At 36.3% G+C, this 22888-nt stretch overlaps 1 protein-coding gene across 2 annotated transcripts in view; it reads right to left on the reverse strand.

The window, feature by feature from the left end:
- GLRA3 (glycine receptor alpha 3) overlaps nt 1-22317 on the reverse strand; it is a 156704-nt gene extending 134387 nt beyond the window's left edge. The window contains exon 1 of one of the 2 annotated variants that reach the window (XM_019932312.2): nt 22232-22317. In XM_019932312.2, the coding sequence (XP_019787871.1) occupies nt 22232-22302 (71 nt within the window). In that variant the 5' untranslated portion in view covers nt 22303-22317. The remainder of the gene's footprint in view (nt 1-22231) is intronic. The other variant, XM_019932313.1, reaches the window with a different exon arrangement.
- Nucleotides 22318-22888: the final 571 nt, after the last annotated feature.

The following is a 22888-nucleotide window of genomic DNA, read 5'->3' on the forward strand; positions in this document are numbered from 1 at the left end:
TGGATTCTTAACCACTACACCACCAGGGAAGTCCCTATAAGCCAATATTTTAAATCAAATTAAACTTCCCACTGAAAACACTAGACAAGGTTAAAAAGAAAAAACTGTGCATCAGAGAGCTAAAAACACAGTGAAAAGTCACATGGCTAAGATCTAAGACAAGGAAACTTACAGAAGTGAGTTTCCCTTAAGGATGGCAATAAACTTCAGAGTACCAGCTGAGAGGTTAACAATCTGTATACAAGTTTTGAAAGCTTTATGGATTTTAGGGGGACAAAAAGGCGTGAACTCCTATGAGGTGGTCTGAGATCGCAAAGAATTACAGCTGCTGAGTAAGAATGAAACAAATACAGAAGTCTTAGCAGGAAGCTAAGCATAGCTTGGAATTGTCTCCATTTCTGAAACTGGAATAAAATAATCACAGATTGCTAGCAACCTAGCTCTCTGATAAAAGCAAACATACATTAAACTCCTGCTATTCCCACACAAGCTTGTTTCTCTTCCATTCTTTTCAAACTTGGTTAATGGTAACAAAATCTTTACATTTCTCAGCTGGAAAATTTTTGATAACTCTTGACTCCTCTTGTATTCCACATATCATATCCTTCCAGTTGGTCCTACCTTATAATTTTATCCATAATCCAACCACATCTCACCATATCCTCTTCAGCTCCTCTGGTACAACCTACTGCTAGGCATTACCTTTGGAATACTCATTGGTCTTCTATTCATTTAATTAAATTCTACTTATCTTTGTGATCTTGGTTTAAGCATCATTTCCTCAGGAAGCCTTACCTATTCTATCTCATTCTGCAAAATCCTGTTACAATATTTATCAAATTTGTATCTCATTAACAGCACTTGTTACAATTGTATTTTTTTTTTTGCGGTACACGGGCCTCTCACTGTTGCCGCCTCTCCCGCACAGGCTCCAGACGCGCAGGCTCAGCGGCCATGGCTCACGGACCCAGCCGCTCTGCGGCATGTGGGATCCTCCCGGACCGGGACACGAACCCGTGTCCTCTGCATCGGCAGGCAGACTCTCAACCACTGCGCCACCAGGGAAGCCCATGTAATTGTATTTTTAATAAGATTAATCAATCAATGTCTATCTCTGACTTTATAGGATCTTATATTTAAGCAAAACTCATGACTGTTGCATGTGTTTTAATAGCCCCAGAAGTAATCCAGAGCACCCACAGTAAATAACTGGATAAGTATTTTTGAAATGAATTAACTAAATATAGTGATGGAGAGGTCAAACATTATACACCAGAGAGAGTCCAACATTTTCATCCTTCTGTCCTTCTGCCCAAGTTAGGAGTGATGCTTATGAATAATCAGGGAAGAACCTAGAACAAATATTTAGAAACGGGAAAATCAGGATATAGAAATCTGAAAGAGAAAATTAAAGCAAAGTTATATGTCTGAAAATCGTCATTTAATGGTGGAACTGGAGAATTGTCAATTAGAATGTGATGGGTGCTTTTTTAGCCAGACCTGATTGCAGTGGTGTCTACGTTCAGTGCTTACATAAATTAGGACTTAGTAGGTACGTCTGTTCAATGCTTGCTAGTTGTCAGTGGTAAGTTACATATTGTTTGCGTGTTTGTATATGAAGGGTTAATACAGGGTTATAGGTGTGGGACAGGAGGTGGAGGGATAGGACAGGTGGAGAAGGAGGACTCCAGTGAAAGTAGATGACAGGCAGAGTGAAGTAAGTCAGAAAGAGAAAGACAAATATCATATGCTAACACATATATATGGAATTTAAGGAAAAAAATGTCATGAAGAACCTAGGGGCAAGACGGGAATAAAGACACAGACCTACTAAAGAATGGACTTGAGGATATGGGGAGGGGGAAGGGTAATCTGGGACGAAGTGAGAGAATGGCATGGACATATATACACTACCAAACGTAAAACAGATAGCTAGTGGGAAGCAGCCGCATAGCACAGGGATATCAGCTCGGTGCTTTGTGACCACCTAGAGGGGTGGGATAGGGAGGGTGGGAAGGAGGGAGATGCAAGAGGGAAGAGATATGGGGACATATGCATATGTATAACTGATTCAGTTTGTTATAAAGCAGAAACTAACACACCATTGTAAAGCAATTATACTCCAATAAAGATGTAAAAAAAAAAAGTAGATGACAGGGATAGACAGTGTAGTCATCTGAGGTTTCTTAACTCTCATCGTTATACAAGTTTGTTCGTTTCATCTACAAAATTTATTTTTATCATAAAGTCACTCAGTTTTACTAAATGCTTTCAAAATGCTGTGCTCAAAACTCATGCTAATTGTTATAACTTCTATGGAAACTGTCTATTCTCATGGGTAGTAGTTTACTTCTTTATAGTTTTGACATCAGCTTATTTCAACTGAAAAATCTAAAAGGCCATAACACAGCTAATTAACTCATTGATTTGTAGCTTCTTAATGACTTGTTTATTTTAAAGAAAACTAATTAAGCATTTCAGAAACATTGAAAATTACTTAGAATAGACTCAATAGTTCTATTATGTGTCCAGTGCCCAAGATAATTAAATGAAAATCATCATAGTAGAATGGCTGAAGCTCCAGATGGACAGCCAGGAGGCTTACATTTTGTTCTAGTTTTGTCATTAACTAGTTGCTTCACGCTGGGCAAGCCAGATATTCTTTAACCAGTATAAAAATGGAGACTTAAAAGTGGTACACATTTTTCACAGAAAATTGCAGTAAAACAAATGACATATTCTACACATATGTTTCAAAAAATGTCAAATTCTTAAGCCAATGTTTGGATTTTGCCTTTGATAGCATGACTCTTTTGGTCAGGGATATTTTTAATTGAAATAAAGAGAAATTCACTCAAGCTAATTAATGTAAAAGGGCCCTGAATGGTATAATAGTATCTCATGAAATCCAAGTGTAGAAAATACCAACAAACTCAGGAAATACTGAGCACCATAAAGAAAAAATCTGATGGACCCATCCTAGCTTATGAATTCAATTCATGGTTGAAGGCACCTTAGTAAGAGAAGTTCAAAGTCATATTGCAAATGTATAATTATAGGGCCCCTAACTGACACACTTGTTTACCACTCTTCCTTAAATAACTTCTTATTCAGGACATTTAGTTTTCAGAAATCAACTACTGAATGAATATTTAAAGCAATTCTGGTTTTATATTGTCTTTAGTTTAATAGTTTTATTTCAGTTCTGGTATTCTAGCAAGATTTTAAATAATCAAAAGAAGTCTATCAATTGGTATAAATTCAGTGAACACTTCTAGGAGGAGGGGCTGCTGAAATAGTAGTCCAGAATTTCAGGCAGAAAAAGACTGAATAGACATACAAGAGAAAATATCTTAGAACCTGTGGTGTCATGGGAAGGACAGAGACTAAAGGAATTGTTAGTGTGTCTGGAATAGAGACAGAAAGTGTCAACGTAATAACAAATGAGGCTGGAGACGGCTGTAGGTACCTAATCATGCAGTGCCTCATGGATCACATTTTGGACTTCTGTCTTTACAGCTCCCATTTGGAAACAACTCCTGCGGTCAAAGTGAGAGCTGAGGATAGTGTGAGTAATTTTGATCGCAGTGGGGTTGGAGAGAGTAGAATAATCTAAGAGATATATATATCACTGATAAAATCCATAAAATTTAGTGATGGTTTGGTACTGGTTGGGAATGAGGAAAATGTTTCAAGCGTGATTGCAATGATTTTAAAAATGCTTATTTAAATTTTTTGACACACCTCCCTTCAAAGGGTGGAGCCTAATTTTCCTCCTCTTGAATGCTGCCTACACAATGTAAATTCTTGATGACATGAATTCTGTAGTTTGATCATAAAATGCATTGCTACTTCCACCCAGCTCTCTTCTGGGTCATTCACTCTTCCCTCAGCCACTCAAGTAGCTACATGGAAGAAAATGAAAGCTTCTACCAATAGGATTCACGAACTTGCCAGTCATTTGACTGAGCCAACTTGAAATCAGATTCTCTTCACCAGTCAAGCCTTCACGTGGCTGCAACCATGGCTGACATCTTGACAGTAACCTGACGAAAGATTCTGAGCTAGAACATCTACTTAAGCTGTTCCTGAATTTCTGACCCATGCAATGAACATTCATTGTTGTTTTAACGCACTAAATTTCAGGATAATGTGTTATACAGCAGTAGTTAAGTGATGTCGACCCAGCTTTCTGGCTAGAGCAACTGTATGGATGGAAACATCATTCACTGATATAGGACAGCGGGAAAAGGGGGACCAGCTTTGAGAGTTACGATAATGTGTTCAATTTTGGACCTGTTGAATTAAAGCATGGTTTTAAAACATCTAAGAGACACATATCCAATATCATAGGCTATCTATATTGAAAAACAGAAATTTGCAATGATATTTTACTGGATGGTTTCTTTGAAAACTTTTAGTAAGTATGCTGGCACCTAAGGGCCATCACACTTGCCACCCCTTCTACCTAAACCAATCTCCTCTAGATCCCACTGTATGGCTCCCTCGTCACCTTCAAGTCTTCACTCAAAAGGTCTCCTTGAAAATGTCTTCCCTTCTGCATATACACACTGCTATATATAAAACAGATAACTAATAAGGACTGACTGTATAGCACAGGGAACTCTACTCAATACACTGTAATGACCTACATGGGAAAAGAATCTAAAAAAGAATGGATATATGTATATGTACAACTGACTCCCTTTGATATAAAGCAGAAACTAACACAACATTGTAAATCAACTATACTCCAATAAAAATTAATTAAAAAAAAGAAAATGTCTTCCCTTCTCACATTTTCTCTCTTCCCTATCTGTTTCTGCTTTACTTTTCTCCATAAAACATATTATTAGATAAAATACTATTCATTCACTTATTTATTTTTATGTTTTCCTCTACTGGAAGATAACTTCTTAAGAGCAGGGATTTTTGCTTATTTACTATTATACCCCCAAATCCTGGAACACTGATTGAGATATTATATAAATATACTGAGACATTATATAAAACCACTGAAATATTATATAAGTATTTTTGGAATAGAGGAGTAAAAATAGTACTTGAAATATATCATGAGACGGATAGGGCTTCCCTGGTGGCACAGTGGTTGAGAGTCCGCCTGCCAATGCAGGGAACACGGGTTCGTGCCCCGGTCCGGGAAGATCCCACATGCCGCAGAGCGGCTGGGCCCGTGAGCCATGGCCGCTGAGCCTGCGTGTCCGGAGCCTGTGCTCTGCAACGGGAGAGGCCAAAACAGTGAGAGGCCCGCGTACCGCGAAAAAAAAAAAAAAAAAAAAAGAATTGTGCTGCTCTCCTGAATCTTATTTGACAAAACACCACTTAGACCTTTAAAATGTGCATAAAACTTTTTAAAAAACACATTCTCGGGCTTCCCTGGTGGCTCAGTTGTTGAGAGTCCGCCTGCTGATGTGGGGGACACGGGTTCGTGCCCCGGTCCGGGAGGGTCCCACATGCCGCGGAGCGGCTGGGCCCGTGAGCCATGGCCGCTGAGCCTGCGCGTCCGGAGCCTGTGCTCCGCAATGGGAGAGGCCACAACGGTGAGAGGCCCGCATACTGCAGAAAAACAAAAACAACAACAACAACAAAAAAAACACATTCTCTAAATTTCATTTTAATCTATTAATCTACTGTATTTCATAAAAATACAGTAAAATAAGGGGAAAAAAGCACCGTAATCCCACAAGCCAGAAATGAGTGATACAGAAATCATCCTTTTACTTGAGATGTTTAACTGAGTTATATTTACAAAGGAAACAATACAGCAGAAGTAGTACTGCTTTATTTTGATCTAATTGTGCTTGCATGAATGCTTACTAATAAAATGCATTTTTATAAATCCCCAAATCAATAAGATTGAGGGCATAAAACCATGATATTTTTAAAGCACCAGTCTCTGAGTCTCTGAACCTGAAAAGAATATTAAAGTGGAGCCATGCTAAGGTTGTTTTCTGTAATAATATTGAACCAGCAGAGCACCGACTTATTCAGATTATGGTAGATATTCCCTTTTGTGTGACTACAAATGTTTATGTTAATGTCACCTTTCAATGGAATGTGTTCTGACTTAAGCATATTTGAGTTATTGGACATTTCTCTTCCTGTGGTGCAGGAAGCCCTACATTTGTCTGTTCGTTACATTCCTTTAAGGAGAGAGGAATGGCACAGAAAAAAGAAGGGAATCAAACAATAAAGCAAAAAGGAGTTTATAATTGGAAGTGGTAAGGAAAGGTAAATATAGCAGTGAGTATAGTGTTGTTCAATTTCCCTCTAGCGAAAATTAGACTACACATCAAGGTTTTTATTGGATTATATTCTTTTTAAAAATTAAGAGTGAGAAGAGCTTAGCAAGATACAATCAGTGACTGTACATCATACTTAAAGCTAATATTCATCTGAGGTTATATACACCCTTCTCCCTCTGCCTCACCTCCATTCTTTCTTCCCGTTTCCACCTTCCTTCTACTTAGGTGCCTAAACTATTTTGGGCAAGACATTTACAGTTTCCCAGGAAACAAAAGGATTGTAAAAGCTTCTAGATTATAGAAGTTATTTCCTCTTCCTGTAAGAACATGTTTTCCTTTAATCAAGCATAACAAAATCTCTGGAGGTAATGCCTCCTAGGAAAAGACTACCTATTTTCAAGATTGAAAAGAAACGGGTCAGAGATGTGAGTGGACACACCTACACTGCCACACATGGTGTTCATGTATAGAACCCTGAGAAGAGCAAAAAGTTTGAAAGTGGGTCTCATTCTTATATTTTTTGATGAAACTATTCATTAAAAAAAACTTACTGTGATTCTAGCTGAATGAGCCACATTTCACCTTTTAAAGAATGATGTGATCATTCCTTTTTCTAGTGTAGAAGAGCCTAAATCACTGTGCTCTTTTGGAAAAATAAGCAGTTAATTTGAATTAGGTGATGTGGGCTCTACCTCTGACTTTGCCACCTAAATGAGCGAGGCCTGAATAAAGATCATGTCCTAGGCTTCATCCCGCTCCTCTGCAGAGTGATGGGGGCTTTTGCTCTCACGGGGCTGGACCGACTCTTCCAAGAAAGCTGGGAGCACAGCCTGTCCAGTACCAGAGGTAATGTGGACTCAGCTATATTCTGTGTTTTGTAACCGTTAAATCAGCCTAAACCTGTCTGCTTCGTTGTTCATCTTTATCTCGACTAATGACCTTGTCTCCTACTTCAAAGAGATAACTGAGCATGCAACTGAATAACAAAATCACAATTCCCGTCTCTACCACCTGTCACTTTCTGCCTCCGGTCCCAGAGAAAGACTTAAGACTTCTGGTTCAAAAGCTACCCCTCAACGACTGCTCTTAAAACTCTTCCTTTTCACCTCATCAGTGACTTTGCCCTTTCTCTTCTGAACCTCTCTTGTGTTTTCCTAAGCATTTCCTAATCTACTGACTTCTTTCTTCCAGGATGTGAGCAAGCTCAAATCTCCTTTCATTGTAAAAGCAAAATTAAACAAGCAAATGAAGAAGTGCCTGCCACATCTGTGTCCACTGTTACTTCCTCATACAGTATAGCCTCTTCTAAAAAAGGGAATCTATATTTTTCTTTAACGCACAATTCAATCTTCTAACATAGCGGTACATGTATTTTTGTATCAAAAGGCTATTTATAATCTTCCACATTTCTTTTGGTTTTTATGGCATTTGATATTATTGTGTTATTGATCATTCTTTTATTTCCAAAACTTTTCTTTTTGGTTGTCTGACGCACTCCGTGTTAGTTCTCATTTTTCTCTTATCATAATCCCCATCCTTTTTTTTTTTTTTTTTTTTTTTTGCCAGTACCTCTCCTTCTGCTCATCCCTTAGAAGCTGGTGTTTTTAAGACAGTGCTTTTCAAATCTGAATGTGCTTTATGACTCATCTGCCGGGCTGGATAAAATGCAGATTCTGACTCAGTAAGTCGTGGTGAGTTTGCAGGTCTAACAGCCTCTCAGGTGATGGTTATTCTTCTGGTTAAAGGACCACATTTTGAGCAGCAGTGCCCTCGGCAGGGAAGGACTTTTTGACATCTGCAAGCCCCAGTGGATTACAGGTGTGCTGTGTTAGCCACAGCTCAGCCTGCAGTGTGTGAGATGGTGCAGCTAGAGCCAGGCTTGAGGACTGAGAGTCACCAGGCTTATTTGTTTGTACAATGAGATGAAACATCCATGTGTGCTCAAGTATTAAAAAATGTAGGAAAACCTTGCCCCAGAATTCTAGCCATCCAATCTTATCTAGTCCCAGGTCTTGTGTTCTCACCTCTGTGCTGAAGTTTTCCATCAACTGGATATCTCATAGGCATTACATTCACCATACATATCTGGAACTTAACTTATGATACTTTTCTACATGGCTATGCCTCTTCTTTTATGCCCTATTCTTGCCGTGGCACTATTTTTCACCCAGTTACTAAAGGTATAAATATGAGGCTTATCCTAGACCATTCTCTCTGATCCTCCACGTCCAAGCAGCGGACAAGACTTTTTTTTTTTTTTTTTGGTCATTTCTCATATTGCTTCTTTCTCTCCATTTTTAGGATGTCCTATTGCATTAACCATTTTCTACTCTCCCTGAGGCCAGTTTTTCCCTTCCCCACTGTGAACATACTTTCTGTTAAGTTCTCCATATTGCTTCCTTTTTTTGGATAATAGTTATACTTTATTTGTATACTGGAATATTTATTCTTATCACAAACATTCAACCATTCTGCTTGAATATAAGCAGCATAATGTGTTGTAGAAAAATAATAAATTTCCCCTTTCTCTTGAGAAAAAATCAAGGTAATGATCTCAAGTTGTGCATTTTTCTACAAATATTAGGATTGAAAAAATAAGAAAAAGAGGGTAAAAATAAAAATAATGCTAAACACTGAAAATTAGAAGAGTCAACCATGATATCTACTATTTAGAATAAGCTGATGTTTAGAAACATTTGAAAAAGTTTTGGAGATTTTCAGAGGTCTTAAGTTTTCTTCAGTGTTTGCAGTAACTTTAACTAACCTGCAAAATTATCAAAGTGTTCCCTTTTTTCTATATAATAATTTGGAAATGATTCATATTATAAAAAAGATATACAACCCCAATTTTAAAAATTAATGTTTGAAAAACAATTAATTTTGGCAAAAAGTAAAAGGTGGTATAGTTGAAACATTTTGAGAAACATTTTAAAATGGAAACTTCTTGGGACTTCCCTGGTGGTCCAGTCGTTAGGGCTCGGTGCTTTCACTGCTGTGGCCCCGGGTTCAATCCCTGGTTGGGGAACTAAGATCCCACCAGCTGCGTGGTGTGGCAAAAAAATAAAATAAAATGGAAACTTCCCTTTATTCTGGAAAATTATATAAAAAATATGACCTACATCCCCTCCAGCCTTGTCTGTCATCCCGCGCCTGACATATAATGTAGCTTCCAGTCACACTGAACCAGCTGTGGTTCCTACATTTTTAATGCTGGTTTGTGCATACATCTTTGCACAGGCAGTTGATTCTGCCCAGATCACCTTTGCTTCTCACTTTGACAATTCAATTCAAGGACCACATCTTTTGAAAAGTTGTCCTACCTCCACGCTGCACCCCCCCACTAACAATTATGTGCCCTCTTGTGCGCTTAGTGAATCCTATGTTCTCATTAAAGCAGTTCTCTCTCTCTCTCTCTCTCTCTCTCTCTCTCTCTCTCTCTCTCTCTCTCACACACACACACACACACACACACACACACACGTATTATCACTTTCCTGTGTATCTCTCGTCTAGACAAGTGCTCTCCAAACTTCTATAATTGCCCACTCCGAAACTTCAAAAATATCCAAACATGCACTTCCAATAAATGTATACATTATTACGTATATGCTTGCATGTATACGTATTGATAAATATGTTCCTTGACAATATTTTACTCATATATATGCATATTACTAGTAATCTATATATCAAATTTGCCTGAGCCTTATTTTATTTTTATCAATTTTTATTTTTTAAAACATAGTGATTCAATATTTTTATAGATTGTACTTCATTTGTAGTTATTATCAAATATTGGCTCTATTCCCTGTGCTGTACATTACATCCTTGTATCTTATCCATATTACTTCTTTAGTGATATTTCTGAGACACAGTCTGATCATGCTCCTTTCCTACTTGCAATAATTCCCTTTGGCTTCACTTGAAAGACTGAGTTCCATAACGGTGAACGTAAAATATGAGCTGGAGCCTCTGGACCTCCCTTCACATGCACTTCCAAAAAGCCAAACATGCCACTTCCATTTGCAACTTAGTGGCCGGAACTTGGCCACATGGACACTCAAAGCTAAGAGTGAAACTGAGAAATCTTTAACTTCTTGGAAATGCCTTTAAAGATAAGCCTCTTCTTCTTTTCTGATAGCTGGAAAGCAGCTATGATTTCTGAAATCAGAGCATCTATCTTGGATCTCAAGGAAGAAATCCTACGTTAAGAATGACAAAACAAGAAGATAGAAAGATCAGTGAACTCCCATTCCAGATGTGGTCTGGTTGCTTCCATGGTTTTTCTTTTCCTTTTTTTTTGAAAGAAAAACAAATCTTTCTTAAACCAATATTATTGTGCACTTTCTGTCAGTCACAAATGAACCTAATCTGAACTAACACAGCTATAAAGGGCTAGTCTGTTTATCCCTTGTTTATTTTCCTGCCACTCAACATCTTTCACATCTACCACTACAATGGATTTTAGGAAAAAAAATAGCTTCTTTGAATAAAGGCTACTGATATTAGGTGAAGTGAGAAATTAGAGCTGTAATCCTAAGTACATATTTTCTCTTAAGGAGTGATTAGTGCGTTTCTGACTGTGTTCGTTTAAAAAAAAAAATGTATTCCATAGATGGATACAGCTTTACCCATTACATTTTTAAAGTAGCATGTTAAGTACAATCACTCAGTGTATAGAAAAGCCACCCAGTCCTTCAAAGACAGAGCTGAGATCTGACCCTGAGTCGTCTTTCTCTAAATTCCTTCTTGTTTTCACATGTGCACACAAGTGCATGCACAGAGAAGACTGAGGCAAGAAAAGTTAGTTTAGAAACCATCTAAAATAAACTAGCTCTTTCCTGTAGAGGTATAAATCTCATCTTCTTTTACTACTGTATTTTTGAGCTTGAATTTTCATATGTTCCAGGAATTTGAATTTTTTTCATACTGATTAAGATTTTCCGATGTAATTTTTGCTGTAAGTTGACGTATATAACCGTACAAAAGCACACAAAGAATGTCATACACTTTGGCCTTTTGAAGTAGAGCAAAATTTTAAGTTTACATATTATTATTTAGGGGGAGATAGTTAGGCTACACATAAAACCTAATTCTCTATATAATCTCAGTAGGCACCAACTGAGGTCTGCAGTAGATTCTGTGTCTTTGATGATACGTACCGTATTTAAGATTTGTAGGAAGAAAGAGATAAGCCCAATTTCAGGAATTTAAGAGGGGAAAAAAAGATTTCATAATCTTTTAAAGGGTTTTAAAGTTTTTAGAAAGAAGCAACATGAGGCAGAAGGGAGATTTCTAATGGTTTTATCCATATAATCCTCTGCTACCTCTATTCTTCCCAATAAATAAAACAAGAGGCAAGAGAAAAACACGGAAGGTGCATTTCTTCTTACTAGGCAGTACTATACAAAGTTGGGTCCCTTAGTGTTTTAATAGACTAAAGGTAATTCTCTTCTTAAATAGGAGCAATTTAAGAACTGGTGGAAAATATCATTTAATGTATATTAGTGTTTTATTATAATAAGAAAGGAATTTATAGAGATAGATTGCTTTTAAGTTTTTCATTACGATTTTATCATGTGTCATTCTTCTTTCCCTTGTCAGGAATGTAATTGTTTATAAAACTATGAAAAGTCATAACTCTCTCCTTTTCTTGGATTTTTGTTTTATTTGATCTACTAATAATTAAGTTTCAGTACTCAGACTTCGGATACACATTTAAATGATACAAATTAAAAAAATATATGTATAGTGATATCAACAGAACTAGTGAATACAAAGTAGCTTATGTGAATATTCTCTTCCCTCATAAGCAAGTGATAACAATGAAATATTTTGTTTAGAGAAAACTATTATTGGAATAAATATTTGTGGATGTTTTCTAACACGCTACAATAGTCATATAGATTTTCCCCAGGAAGTTAGTTCTAAAACAACATAAAGCATGAATTTATTAGACAGGAAAACTTGGGGGGCCCATGGTTGAGATGTTACTATCAAGTTTGCCGTATCCTCCATTTCACATGGAGACTGGCCCGTTGTCTTTTCTAAGGATGCTTTTTCTGTCTGAAACACTCTTCCCTCTTTCTTGCCCACTCACATTCCATCAACTGTTCACGGTCCATTTAAATTCTCTGCCTCTTTATAAAAATTTTATACTCCTCTGCATTCCAAAAAAGATATTTTCTTTTCCCAGTATTTATAATTGTTACTATTTTGGGTAGTTGTTCATGATTACATTTTCAACAATTGCCAGCAAAAAAGAAATTGTCAATCAACCACCCTTTATAGAGTCTCTTGGGCTTAAAACATTAAATGTATGTGAGTAAACAGATTAAAGGCAAAAATAAATATTCTGTGATATCAATGGTTCTCAGTTTATCTAGGGAATTGGAAACGTGTCAGTGATTCTGATCCCAGAACTGTGAGAGGTGCCATAATAGAAATTCAAACATTATGCATTGAGAATATGCATTATTTATTTGATTATTATTTAGAATGGTCGTTTAATTATGTCTTCTTTTTTCACTGCAGAGATCTTACAAAAAGTAGATAATTAAAAATTATATGTTGCTTTAAAATATATTTTATATACGTATATATGTATTTTATATATACATGAAATAGTTATTTGCTACAACCATTTTTATATTAAGTGCTATTCCCTTTTTCCAATGTTTAAAAGAAGAAGCTATCATGACATGGAAGCTCAGTACTGCTTCATTTTGTAGAGGTGGGGATAGATCCCAGATAGGAACAAGTGAGACATAAGTAAGTAGTGAGGAAATGGAAAAACGTAGAATATTTTCTGTGAAAGAAAAGAGAGATAAGAGGCAAGTGGGTAAATATATTACCACAGACAAATAAAATTGGGAATAAAGAGAAAAAACAAAGCACCAAATCTCTCACTAATTTTCCTCCTAAATGCTAGAAGGAAAGAAAGACAGCATAGTATTTTTATTTATGCCTAGAATTATTTATTTGAAATTGTAAATCTGCTTTGGGGGGGGTGGGGAGAAGTGTTTCATTTCAGAAATGAGTGAGCCCTGTCAGTGTGCAAGACACTCTTTTAAGCCCTGGTGATAGAACTAGAAATATGTTACTGTCGCTGCCGTCCAGGGCTTCACAGTTTGAACTAGAGGCAGTATTCAGGCCATTACCACAGCCCTGGGACATATGCAATAATAAAGGTACTGTATTCCTGGAAGCACAGAGGAGGTATCCTCACCTAGACTTGGGGGAGCTCAGAGAAGGATTCTTCAAGAAGGTAAAGTGAGTTGAGTAGAAATTAGCCAGACAGATAGAATGCATATGGTCCTCCCAGGCATTTGATGGATGGTATTTGAGTGGTTGTTTCATCAACGTTCACATCATTTATCTTCCCCCAATTCCCCACCTTAAGTATTGTATGGCCAGTATGAACCAAACCAAAGCAAAACAAACCAAAGCAAAACAAAACCAAACAGCAAAATAAACATCGTTTTCTGATGATTTGCTGACACCTTACTGCCAATTAATAATCATTCCTACTTTCTTTTCTATTAGTAGCATTTTACTTGTTACTCTATTTTCTTTCAATCAGTTTTTTTGTTTTATGTGGACCATTTTTTTAAAGTCTTTATTGAATTTGTTACAATATTGCTTCTGTTTTATGTTTGGGTTTTCTGGTCGTGAGGCATGTGGGATCTTAACTCTCCGACCAAGGATCGAACCTGCACTCCCTGCATTGGAAGGTGAAGTCTCAACCACTGGACCGCCAGGGAAGTCCCAATCAGTTTTTATTTTAATGGTAACATTACTCTCAGCTTTTTGTACATATCCCTGAACTCCTGAATTGAAGAATATCCAGACCTTATGTCAGTACTAACTGTTGAGATCCTTTCTATAACAACTATAAATTTAACTTTAAAAAGGAATTTGAACTTTTTCATTTATCTTACTTTGAAAACAAAAGAAAGTCAACAGAGTCTAAATCATAGAAAAATAAACTGTAAATGATATTATCTCCAAGATTTTGTTTTTTAAAAAATAGTTTCATGAAATTATGAAAGTCATTGAACAGTGATGTTGGTAGAGGCAACTGTGATTTGAAATTTATTGATGGAAGCCTAGTGGCTTCTGGGAACTTTATGTACTTACAGAAAAAGATGTCACTAAAGTTTCCTAATGCTTTTAGGATTAAATTATCTTAAACGGTGTCAACAGATAAATGATTGCTTTACTTCTAGGTCATGACTCCAAACAATGAAACTATACAACCATAGTCTAAGTATCATAAAAAGTAGCAACCTTTACACCATGCATTCTCAAGAGGGGTGTTATCAACCCAAGGAGGGTGGGTGAGTTTTATCTTGGGGGTGAAAAATCTTATTCTTCTTACATATAAAGCACAAATCTATCTCTATCTCTATGTATCTATGGCTATATACTACACATGAGCAAATATACAATGTACTGTGATATTACAATTTCATGCAGGCAATTAGAAAAAAAAGTCTAAAAATATCTTTAAAGGGCTCCTTAGGAGGCAATGATGGGGAAAATAAGTTGAGAAATAATGCATTATACAATAGAAATCTCAATTTCTCATGGTGATAAGGAGAAGCAAATCTATCACTTTTCCACTGGGAGCTGCCAATTTATGTCTGTTTTACAACTTCTCAGAGCTGGTAACATCTTCTGAGGCAATTTATTTGATCTTATAGCCTTTATGGTATCTTGAACACAAGATTCTCTTTCCACTCCAAATAATAACACAGGTTGAAATAAAATTCAAATCTAGAGTTATAGACAGATAAACAGAGATGACAGGTAGGTAGGTGTCATCTCAGTGCGGATCTGTTGTTTTATCAAGCATCTACTCCACGCATGACATTGAATTAAATATTATGGCAGTAAAACAAGATCAGAAACAATCCTATCCTCATGGGAGTTACAATCAAGAAGGAGAGACAAGACTTGCATGAAAATCTAAAACACACATTTGAAGGTGATGTCACGTCCCCCCCTCTACGGTGGCATATTATAGAAAGTTGAGATTCTGCATCTCTAGCACATTGCACACTGCCTGGAAATGCAGTCATTGCTCCATAGACTTTTATAAAGTTACAAAGAGATTCAGGTAGACTGCTACAGGCACCCTGCAACTGGAGTATACAAGCTTCATGCATGGAGCAACCACATGGAAAATATTATCAATTCAAACTGTGTCTCAAATAAAAAACACACTCTCCACAAGCAGGATGGTCATTTTAAGTGAAGAAGCAAGCATGAAAAAAAAGGGAAAAAATACAGAAACAAATATTTGGGGAGAGGGAGCACATGTGCCCAAAGGAAGTTTCCTATGTCCAGGAGAAAACAGAATGACATTTTGTTTTTTATTCATTAAAATTATTTGATAAACATTTTCCTTTTCAGGTAAAAAGGTCCTTATTGCTGGAAATTTTAACGTTTACAGGATGACTACCTGTTATAGATTTTTTTTTTAATATTTAGGCTGCAACGGGTCTTAGTTGCGGCACGCGGGCTTCTTAGTTGCGGCATGTGGGATCTAGCTCCCAGACCAGGGATCGAACCCAGGCCCCGTGCATTGGGAGCGCAGAGTCTTACCCACTGGACCACGAGGCAAGTCCCTGTTATAGATATTTTTGAGAGATTTTCAAATTTAGGTACAATATTGGATGGACTAGTTACCTCCAATGTAAGCCCAACCAACCTATATTGGCAATGTTTGTAAAGTAGTATCAGAAATATCTCAGGGTCTATAAATCCTAATTGGTTATTTTTGTCAGTGTGTAAATTTTGCATGCACTCCTAGAGAATGCTTCATCGTTTGCATTGGAAGTTATTCCATGCAATAAACTATCTCAGAGGATGTTAATAACCTTTCCACTTTATGCTATTCTTAATTGTACCACTGAGGTTACTGCTTCTGTGCATCAAATTGTCTGAGAGGTACTGGCAATACTTCCTCCTAAAAATATCTCTAGTATGGAGATTCTGAAAGAATTTCAGAAATACACTGTAACGGAGCTGCTTTTTTTATTTTATTTTATTTTTTGCTATTGCTTCCTCTTCTGACAATATCTGAGGATTTCAAACTCTGTTCTTAAAATGTGTGTGGTTGCCATGCAGTTGTTTGAATAGCTTCATTTTCTGGGATGAAAGAGCTCATTCTATTCACACACTCTGTTTGTTACTAAACAGTTGGTCCTGTCTTAGAATGCCTGCCTTCACTCCAGAACCAGTTCTCGAAGCTAACTTGCTTATCTCTCTTCTTGATGCATTTTTCCAACAAGACAAAGCTACAGCTTTCTTCTAGTGGAGAAAGACAAACCACCCATGTTTCAAAATGGACATCTGCATACACAGGAGTTCATTTTCAATAAATACAGTTAATCCAAGTATAATGCTAATCATTTGGCGAAGAGTTTAAGAGACAGGTTTGGTGGGAAAATCAAGGAGGATTCATCCAATATGCTTCATGTAGTAAGTAAAAGTTAAAGATGCATCTTCTCCAAAATAATTCCCTAAAAGTCTCCTGAGAAAACTTAAGTTTTTAATCATCTGTGACTGTGGACTAGTTTATGAGATTAGTTGAAATTAGAGCATTCAAAGGCTCTATAGAAAAGGGATAGACATATGCTATTGATAAGAGCAAGTCCTTGGGATCGACAGTATAAAATTATGATAAATCTATGACTTTGTCACTTATTTATGACCAGTCGCACCTCCATAGTTTAGCTCAGGACTCTCTCTGAGTACGTCTCTGTGCCCTGCTCTAAATATTCTACCTTCATCTCATATAAATATTTTTTCTGTTTCTTGTTCTTTGCACACAGTGTGATCACCTTTGTAACAGTTTAACTGTTCAGTCTACAGTTCAAGCATTGTCTCTGTCTTCTCAGCTGACAGCAGGATACCCAGATCTACTGCTACCATCTCAAACTCAAAACCAAGTTCACTGTCCCCTTTTCTTCCAACAATCCAAATCCTCTACCTGATTTTCTTTCTTTAAAGAGATCATATTTTGATGAAAAATTCAAACATGATCTCCAAACTCTAAAACAAGCAGGTTGTCCTTTTCTTCTAGTAGTCTTGTCATTGTTGTCTGTTTACATAGTTTTTTACTATTACTGATGATTATTAGCAATCTTATGATTAATTGTAATTTTGAGGTAAACTCACCTCTGAAAGAAAGGGATTTATAGAGATATTTTGAGCCCAGTTACCAGACCATTCCTATAATGATAACTATCCAGTTATAATTAAATGATTTGCTTCTAAATTTCATCCATATTCCATTATGAAAGGAAGCTGCAACTCCACATTTTGGCTGGTTTATTATTGTAGTCAGCTCAATAGTTGTTGCTAGCAGAATATGATTTTAAACCATAAATTGGAAATCTTTCAACTGAATTTGACCATCACCATTCCCTTAGTACATGATAGGCTTGTATCATTCCTATTGCATAGAATATTTTCTTTATATCTCATTTCTGCCCATTGAACAAGCATCTTATAAGATCCAGCACAAGTACCAACCCTCTGGGGAACTTCCCTATTTCACATTGCCTAAAACATTGCTGTTTCTGTTTGTCTTTTGTCACTGGACCTTTGTATTTTCTTTCCTGCTAGACTCTAAGTTCCATGATGGGAAAGGGGATAATTTCCCAATCATCCCTAGCCAAACTGTACCTAGCACAAACATGTGTGCACAGAATGTGATGAGGAAATCTTGTTGAATTGCTTAACATTACACGTTAAACACATATTTGGTGATTGACTTGCCTCAGTACATAGTTGTGTGATCAAGGGAGAGAAAAATTACATACAAGAGGAAATATTTAAAAGCTGTTTCCTGAATCTGCAGAGCAAACTGCTTGAGGCATTGACTAGAGAACTGGGCCACGATCCTTCTACACTTAGGAAAGCATATGATTATTTATAGATACAAAGGGAAGAAGCATATATTATGTGTAGCATAATTTAAAAACACTATGTAGAATCCTGCTACAGTACCTACATACAAGAAATCATCATAATAATGACTTTATCCCCTGAAGTACATTTTCTTCAAAATCTTACATAAGAAAATAGACCCAACATTAAAAAGAATTTTCCCCATCCTCCAAAACGTACCAAAAGCAAAAAATAAGAAATTCTATGCCAAAATGTTTTTCTTAGGCTTTGAAGTAAATCAAGAAAACATTTTGTTTGTGATTATCATAAAGTATGAAATTCATACATTCAGTGTTTTGACACAATATACCATAATTTATTCAAATAGCAAGTCTGTGTTGGTATCAAACTATAAAGATGAAAAACAAAATTGTATGTTGTGAAAATAATTAATTTAGATGAAATATTTTTGGCAGTTCTCCTGCTTTTGGAATTTGTTCTGTAAGCTCTTCATAATCATCACTTATTTACATTTCAAAGAAAGCTGAACACTGGTGTTTTGTTCTTTATTTTATTAGTATGAGAAGTAGAATCCAAAAGCCATAGGAAAATTTTTTCAAAAAACAGCAATATCTGAGCAAAATGTGAAAATTTTAAAAACTTCACTACTAGGAAAGGTAGATTTTTTATGTCTGTGTCTGACTTGTATTTATTAAAAGAATTCACCTCTTTAATAAGTTCCCTTTAAATATTACATTTCTAATACCTGATGTATTCTGATAATGAATACTCCTAATTATAGTATAGCAGTAAATGTTTTTGTTTTGCTGTTTTTGCCTTAATAAAACTCATTTACTGGGGTTTCCCTTGTGGCGCAGTGGTTAAGAATCTGCCTGCCAATGTAGGGGACACAGGTTCGAGCCCTGGTCCAGGAAGATCCCACATGCCGCGGTGCAACTAAGCCCATGCGCCACAAGTACTGAGCCTGTGTGCCACAACTACTGAAGCCCACGCGCCTAGAGCCCGAGCTCTGCAACAAGAGAGGCCACCGCAATGAGAAGCTTGCATACTACAATGAAGGGTAGCCCCTGCTCGCCTCAACTAGAGAAAGCCCACGCGCAGCAATGAAGACCCAATGCAGCCAAAAATAAATAAATTAATTAATTAAAAAAAATAAAGTGGTACTGACTTGTAGAATCTCTGTGGGGAGAGAAGCTTTCTAATTAAAAAAAAAAAAAACTCATTTACTAAAATGTAGAAATTATGCCAAGATAGAAACTAAAATATTATCTGTGGACTTGCAATAATAGTCTACGAAAGCACTATAAATTTTTATAGTAATGTTGCACTGATCAAATTTTGTACTAGTAATAGCAACAGGAACTCTCATATATTACTGATAGGAGTTTAACTAGGTAAAACTACCTTAGAAAACTTGCAGTATCTACTAAAGCTAACCATACTCATATCCACCCTATATTCTAGCAATTCCTCTGCCTAGTGAAACTCTTGGACCCAACTCATATAGTCCCCAAAATGCACGTATTCACATGTATTCACCAAAAAAAGGCATGATCAAGGAGGTTCATAGCAGCACTAGCCAAAACCCAAAAAAATACCCAAATATTCCTCAGTAGGACAATGGGTAGATTGTGATGTCTTCATATAATGGAATACCATACAGAAATGAGAATAAACAAGCTACTGCTACATGCTATAACACAGATAAATCACATATGTTTCATAAAAATAAAGCAGACTCAAATAAGTATATAAAGTTCAAAAGCAGGAAAAAGTTTTATTGTCCCATAAGTCAGGATAGAGATGATTTTGCAGCAAAGTAGTGCTTGGGAAAAGATATGGTGGTAAGAGGGGGCATGGTGAATGCTCGTGTGATGCTGACAATTCTACTTCTTGATCCGTGGTCTCTTGACATGGTGTTACCTTTGTGCCACTTTATTTGGAACTCTGTTGTTTGCACATTTTTCTTTGTGCATTTATATCTCAATAAAAATTTTTAAAACCTTAAACCTATGGGAAAAAAACGCTTCTACTAGTATGTTATTTAATTAAAACTTCATATATGGTTTCTGGTTGTTGTTCTTACTTCCAAATTTCCCTGGAAATAATATTTTTCAATTAAAAAGATATATTTATGAATTTAAACAAAATACTTTTTTGACTTTAGTTTTTCCTTTACATGTTTCCTTTTTTGCTCAATACCTCACGAATAGGCTTAGCGAACAAAAAATGGTCTCCATAAAGAAACTGTATTTTGCAAGATATTTCCAGTAGAGGGAGCTTCACTTTCTAAAGGAAATTTCTATAGAAAATTTTCCTTCAAGGACCATCACTAAAAAATAAAAATACTTAATTTTTTTATGTATGATTAAAGTTCTTCATAGAGTGATGGCTACTAAGACCAGTCTAAGATAGAGAAAACTTTTTTTCGATTTGTGAACGAAAACAGAAAAACTTGATGAAGAATATATGTATCACCAAAACTTCTATATTGGGTATGTCTTTTTCAAGTGATTACATTTTTAGACTATTCATAAAAAGCATTTTAAACTAAATTATTTAATATTAATGAAGATAAATTCTAAGAATATATCATAACAAATATCATGGTGATTTACCATTATACAAATTTGACCTCATCGATCAAAATATTTTAGTTATTAACATTAAACTTTCTAAACCTAAGTATCTATCAACTAAGCTCTTCTGATTTCTTTGAAAAAAATAAATATGTGTATTATCTAAGATATTAAGAAATAATTATGGTAAAATAATTTATCTTATGACATGAATTTTGTACTCCTTTCCATACAATTTACATAAATGTAAAAGCTCTACATTCTTTGCTTTGGTCACTACGTATGAAACTTGTAACAATTGTAAAGTTACAAAAATTTACTGTCATTAAAATATTTTTCACTGAAAATATTCTGATTTACAATGGTTTCAACACCTCACTTCAGAAAAAATGGATAATTTCAGAAATATAATAACCTTCACAACTAGTTCCTGTTACTAAAGGTAGTTATTATGGGATATGCTATGTTTTTCTAATGTGCCTAACGATAAAAACTTGACATAGCAACCCAGAAAAGAATATTTACATACTTCAAATGGAAACCATTATACAAATAACTTAGTTACTCTCATTATTTGATTTCAATCTTCTTGAAAGTCTTGTGAGCCAAAAAATGGAAATTTTAAGGTAATTATAATAGTAAAGTAAAATTTATATTGTTGGTTCAAAAATCCATGAGCAGTATCTTGCTTATACATTGTTTGATGAAGAATGGGGGTTAAATTACTTGATCTGTGTTTAGTCTCTCTTCTCTTTTAATTAAAAAGAAAAAAAAAGAAAGCCTACCAAATATGACTGGATATGATAAGAAAATGACACATCATAGAACAATTTTACCATTCAATAGGTTTCTTATTACTTTCTCCAAAATAATTATTCTTGGCATAGAACATATCTGGTGATTTATTTATTATTTTGCCTCCATGAACCAGGCTCTTTAGAAAATAGTACTTGCAAGGCCTTTATTATTCTATTCATTTGAACTTAACCTCTAGATATATCAACAATGTTCAGAATATCTCTGATAACTAAATGTTTATGCTCTAGATTTTTTTTTGTCTTTTAAAAAGTAAGTAATGTTCCATTTCTAATTACTAAATGTTTTGTAACTTTCACAAAAGAGAGTAACACCCAGAATTTATAATTCACTTAGAAAAAAGAAACACTTAAAGCAATTTGAGAAGGAAGACCTAGGCTTTGGAAATATTTTTTTGCTAGGGTAACCTCAGCTGCAAATAATATAAGATGCCAGTTACTAAAATACATTAATTAGTGAAAACAGAGCAAAGTTATATGTTGTAGAGGTCTCAAGAGATAGACTGCTAGATACCTTTAGATAGAAAACAATACGATTTAAGGGACACTTTCAACAAGTCAACTTCGAGTTGCATTCTTGGTTTCATCCATGACAAGTAGTTGCAAGGCTTGAATGAGTTCTCCAACTGTTAAATACAAGTGGACTCACCTGAGTAGCAGTGCTGCTTCCCAGAAGTAAAATCCCGAAACTAATGTCCGAAAGTGTCTCACGTAGGCCATGATACGGAGGGAAAGATTCACGACTCTGAAATGAGTCTTAGCCAAGGCATGGGGAAGGAGAAAGCCGGGAATGAGAGTGTGCAGTCTAACTGCGTGTGGTGTTGGTGGAGAGCAACGCCTGGAAAGCTTCAGCACCTGAGACAGCTCCCCGCGATCCGCGGAGACCCTCTCTTTCAAACACTTGAAATTCCCTTTCGACCCCTTCTCTGAGCAGGAGCTGAAGGGAGATTCACAGGATTACACATGTGCAGGTGATTTATACAGTGACAGCGGAATAACGGATGAGATGAGAAGTCTGAGGTGCCTAGGTTCTGGGCAGCAGTTCACGGGAGCTCTAGCGGCAAAAGAAGAATGCTAGTCCTTTCCTGACTCAGACCCACGACTGGAGAAAGAGCAACAGCGGGAGCAAGGATGCGTCTGCACCTGCTCCAAGCGCCGCCCGCCCGAATCCCACTGTCCACCTTTGGGTAAACCCCGGGCCACTAGCGTGGCAGAGGGAAGCGGGGGCGGGGCCAGACGACACGGTCTTGCCAGCCAATCACAACCGCACAGCGGGGCAGAGTGACAGGCCACTCACGACGGTAGG

Source organism: Tursiops truncatus, chromosome 6 (assembly GCF_011762595.2).
Source record: "Tursiops truncatus isolate mTurTru1 chromosome 6, mTurTru1.mat.Y, whole genome shotgun sequence".
NCBI classification, from domain to species: Eukaryota; Metazoa; Chordata; class Mammalia; order Artiodactyla; family Delphinidae; genus Tursiops; species Tursiops truncatus.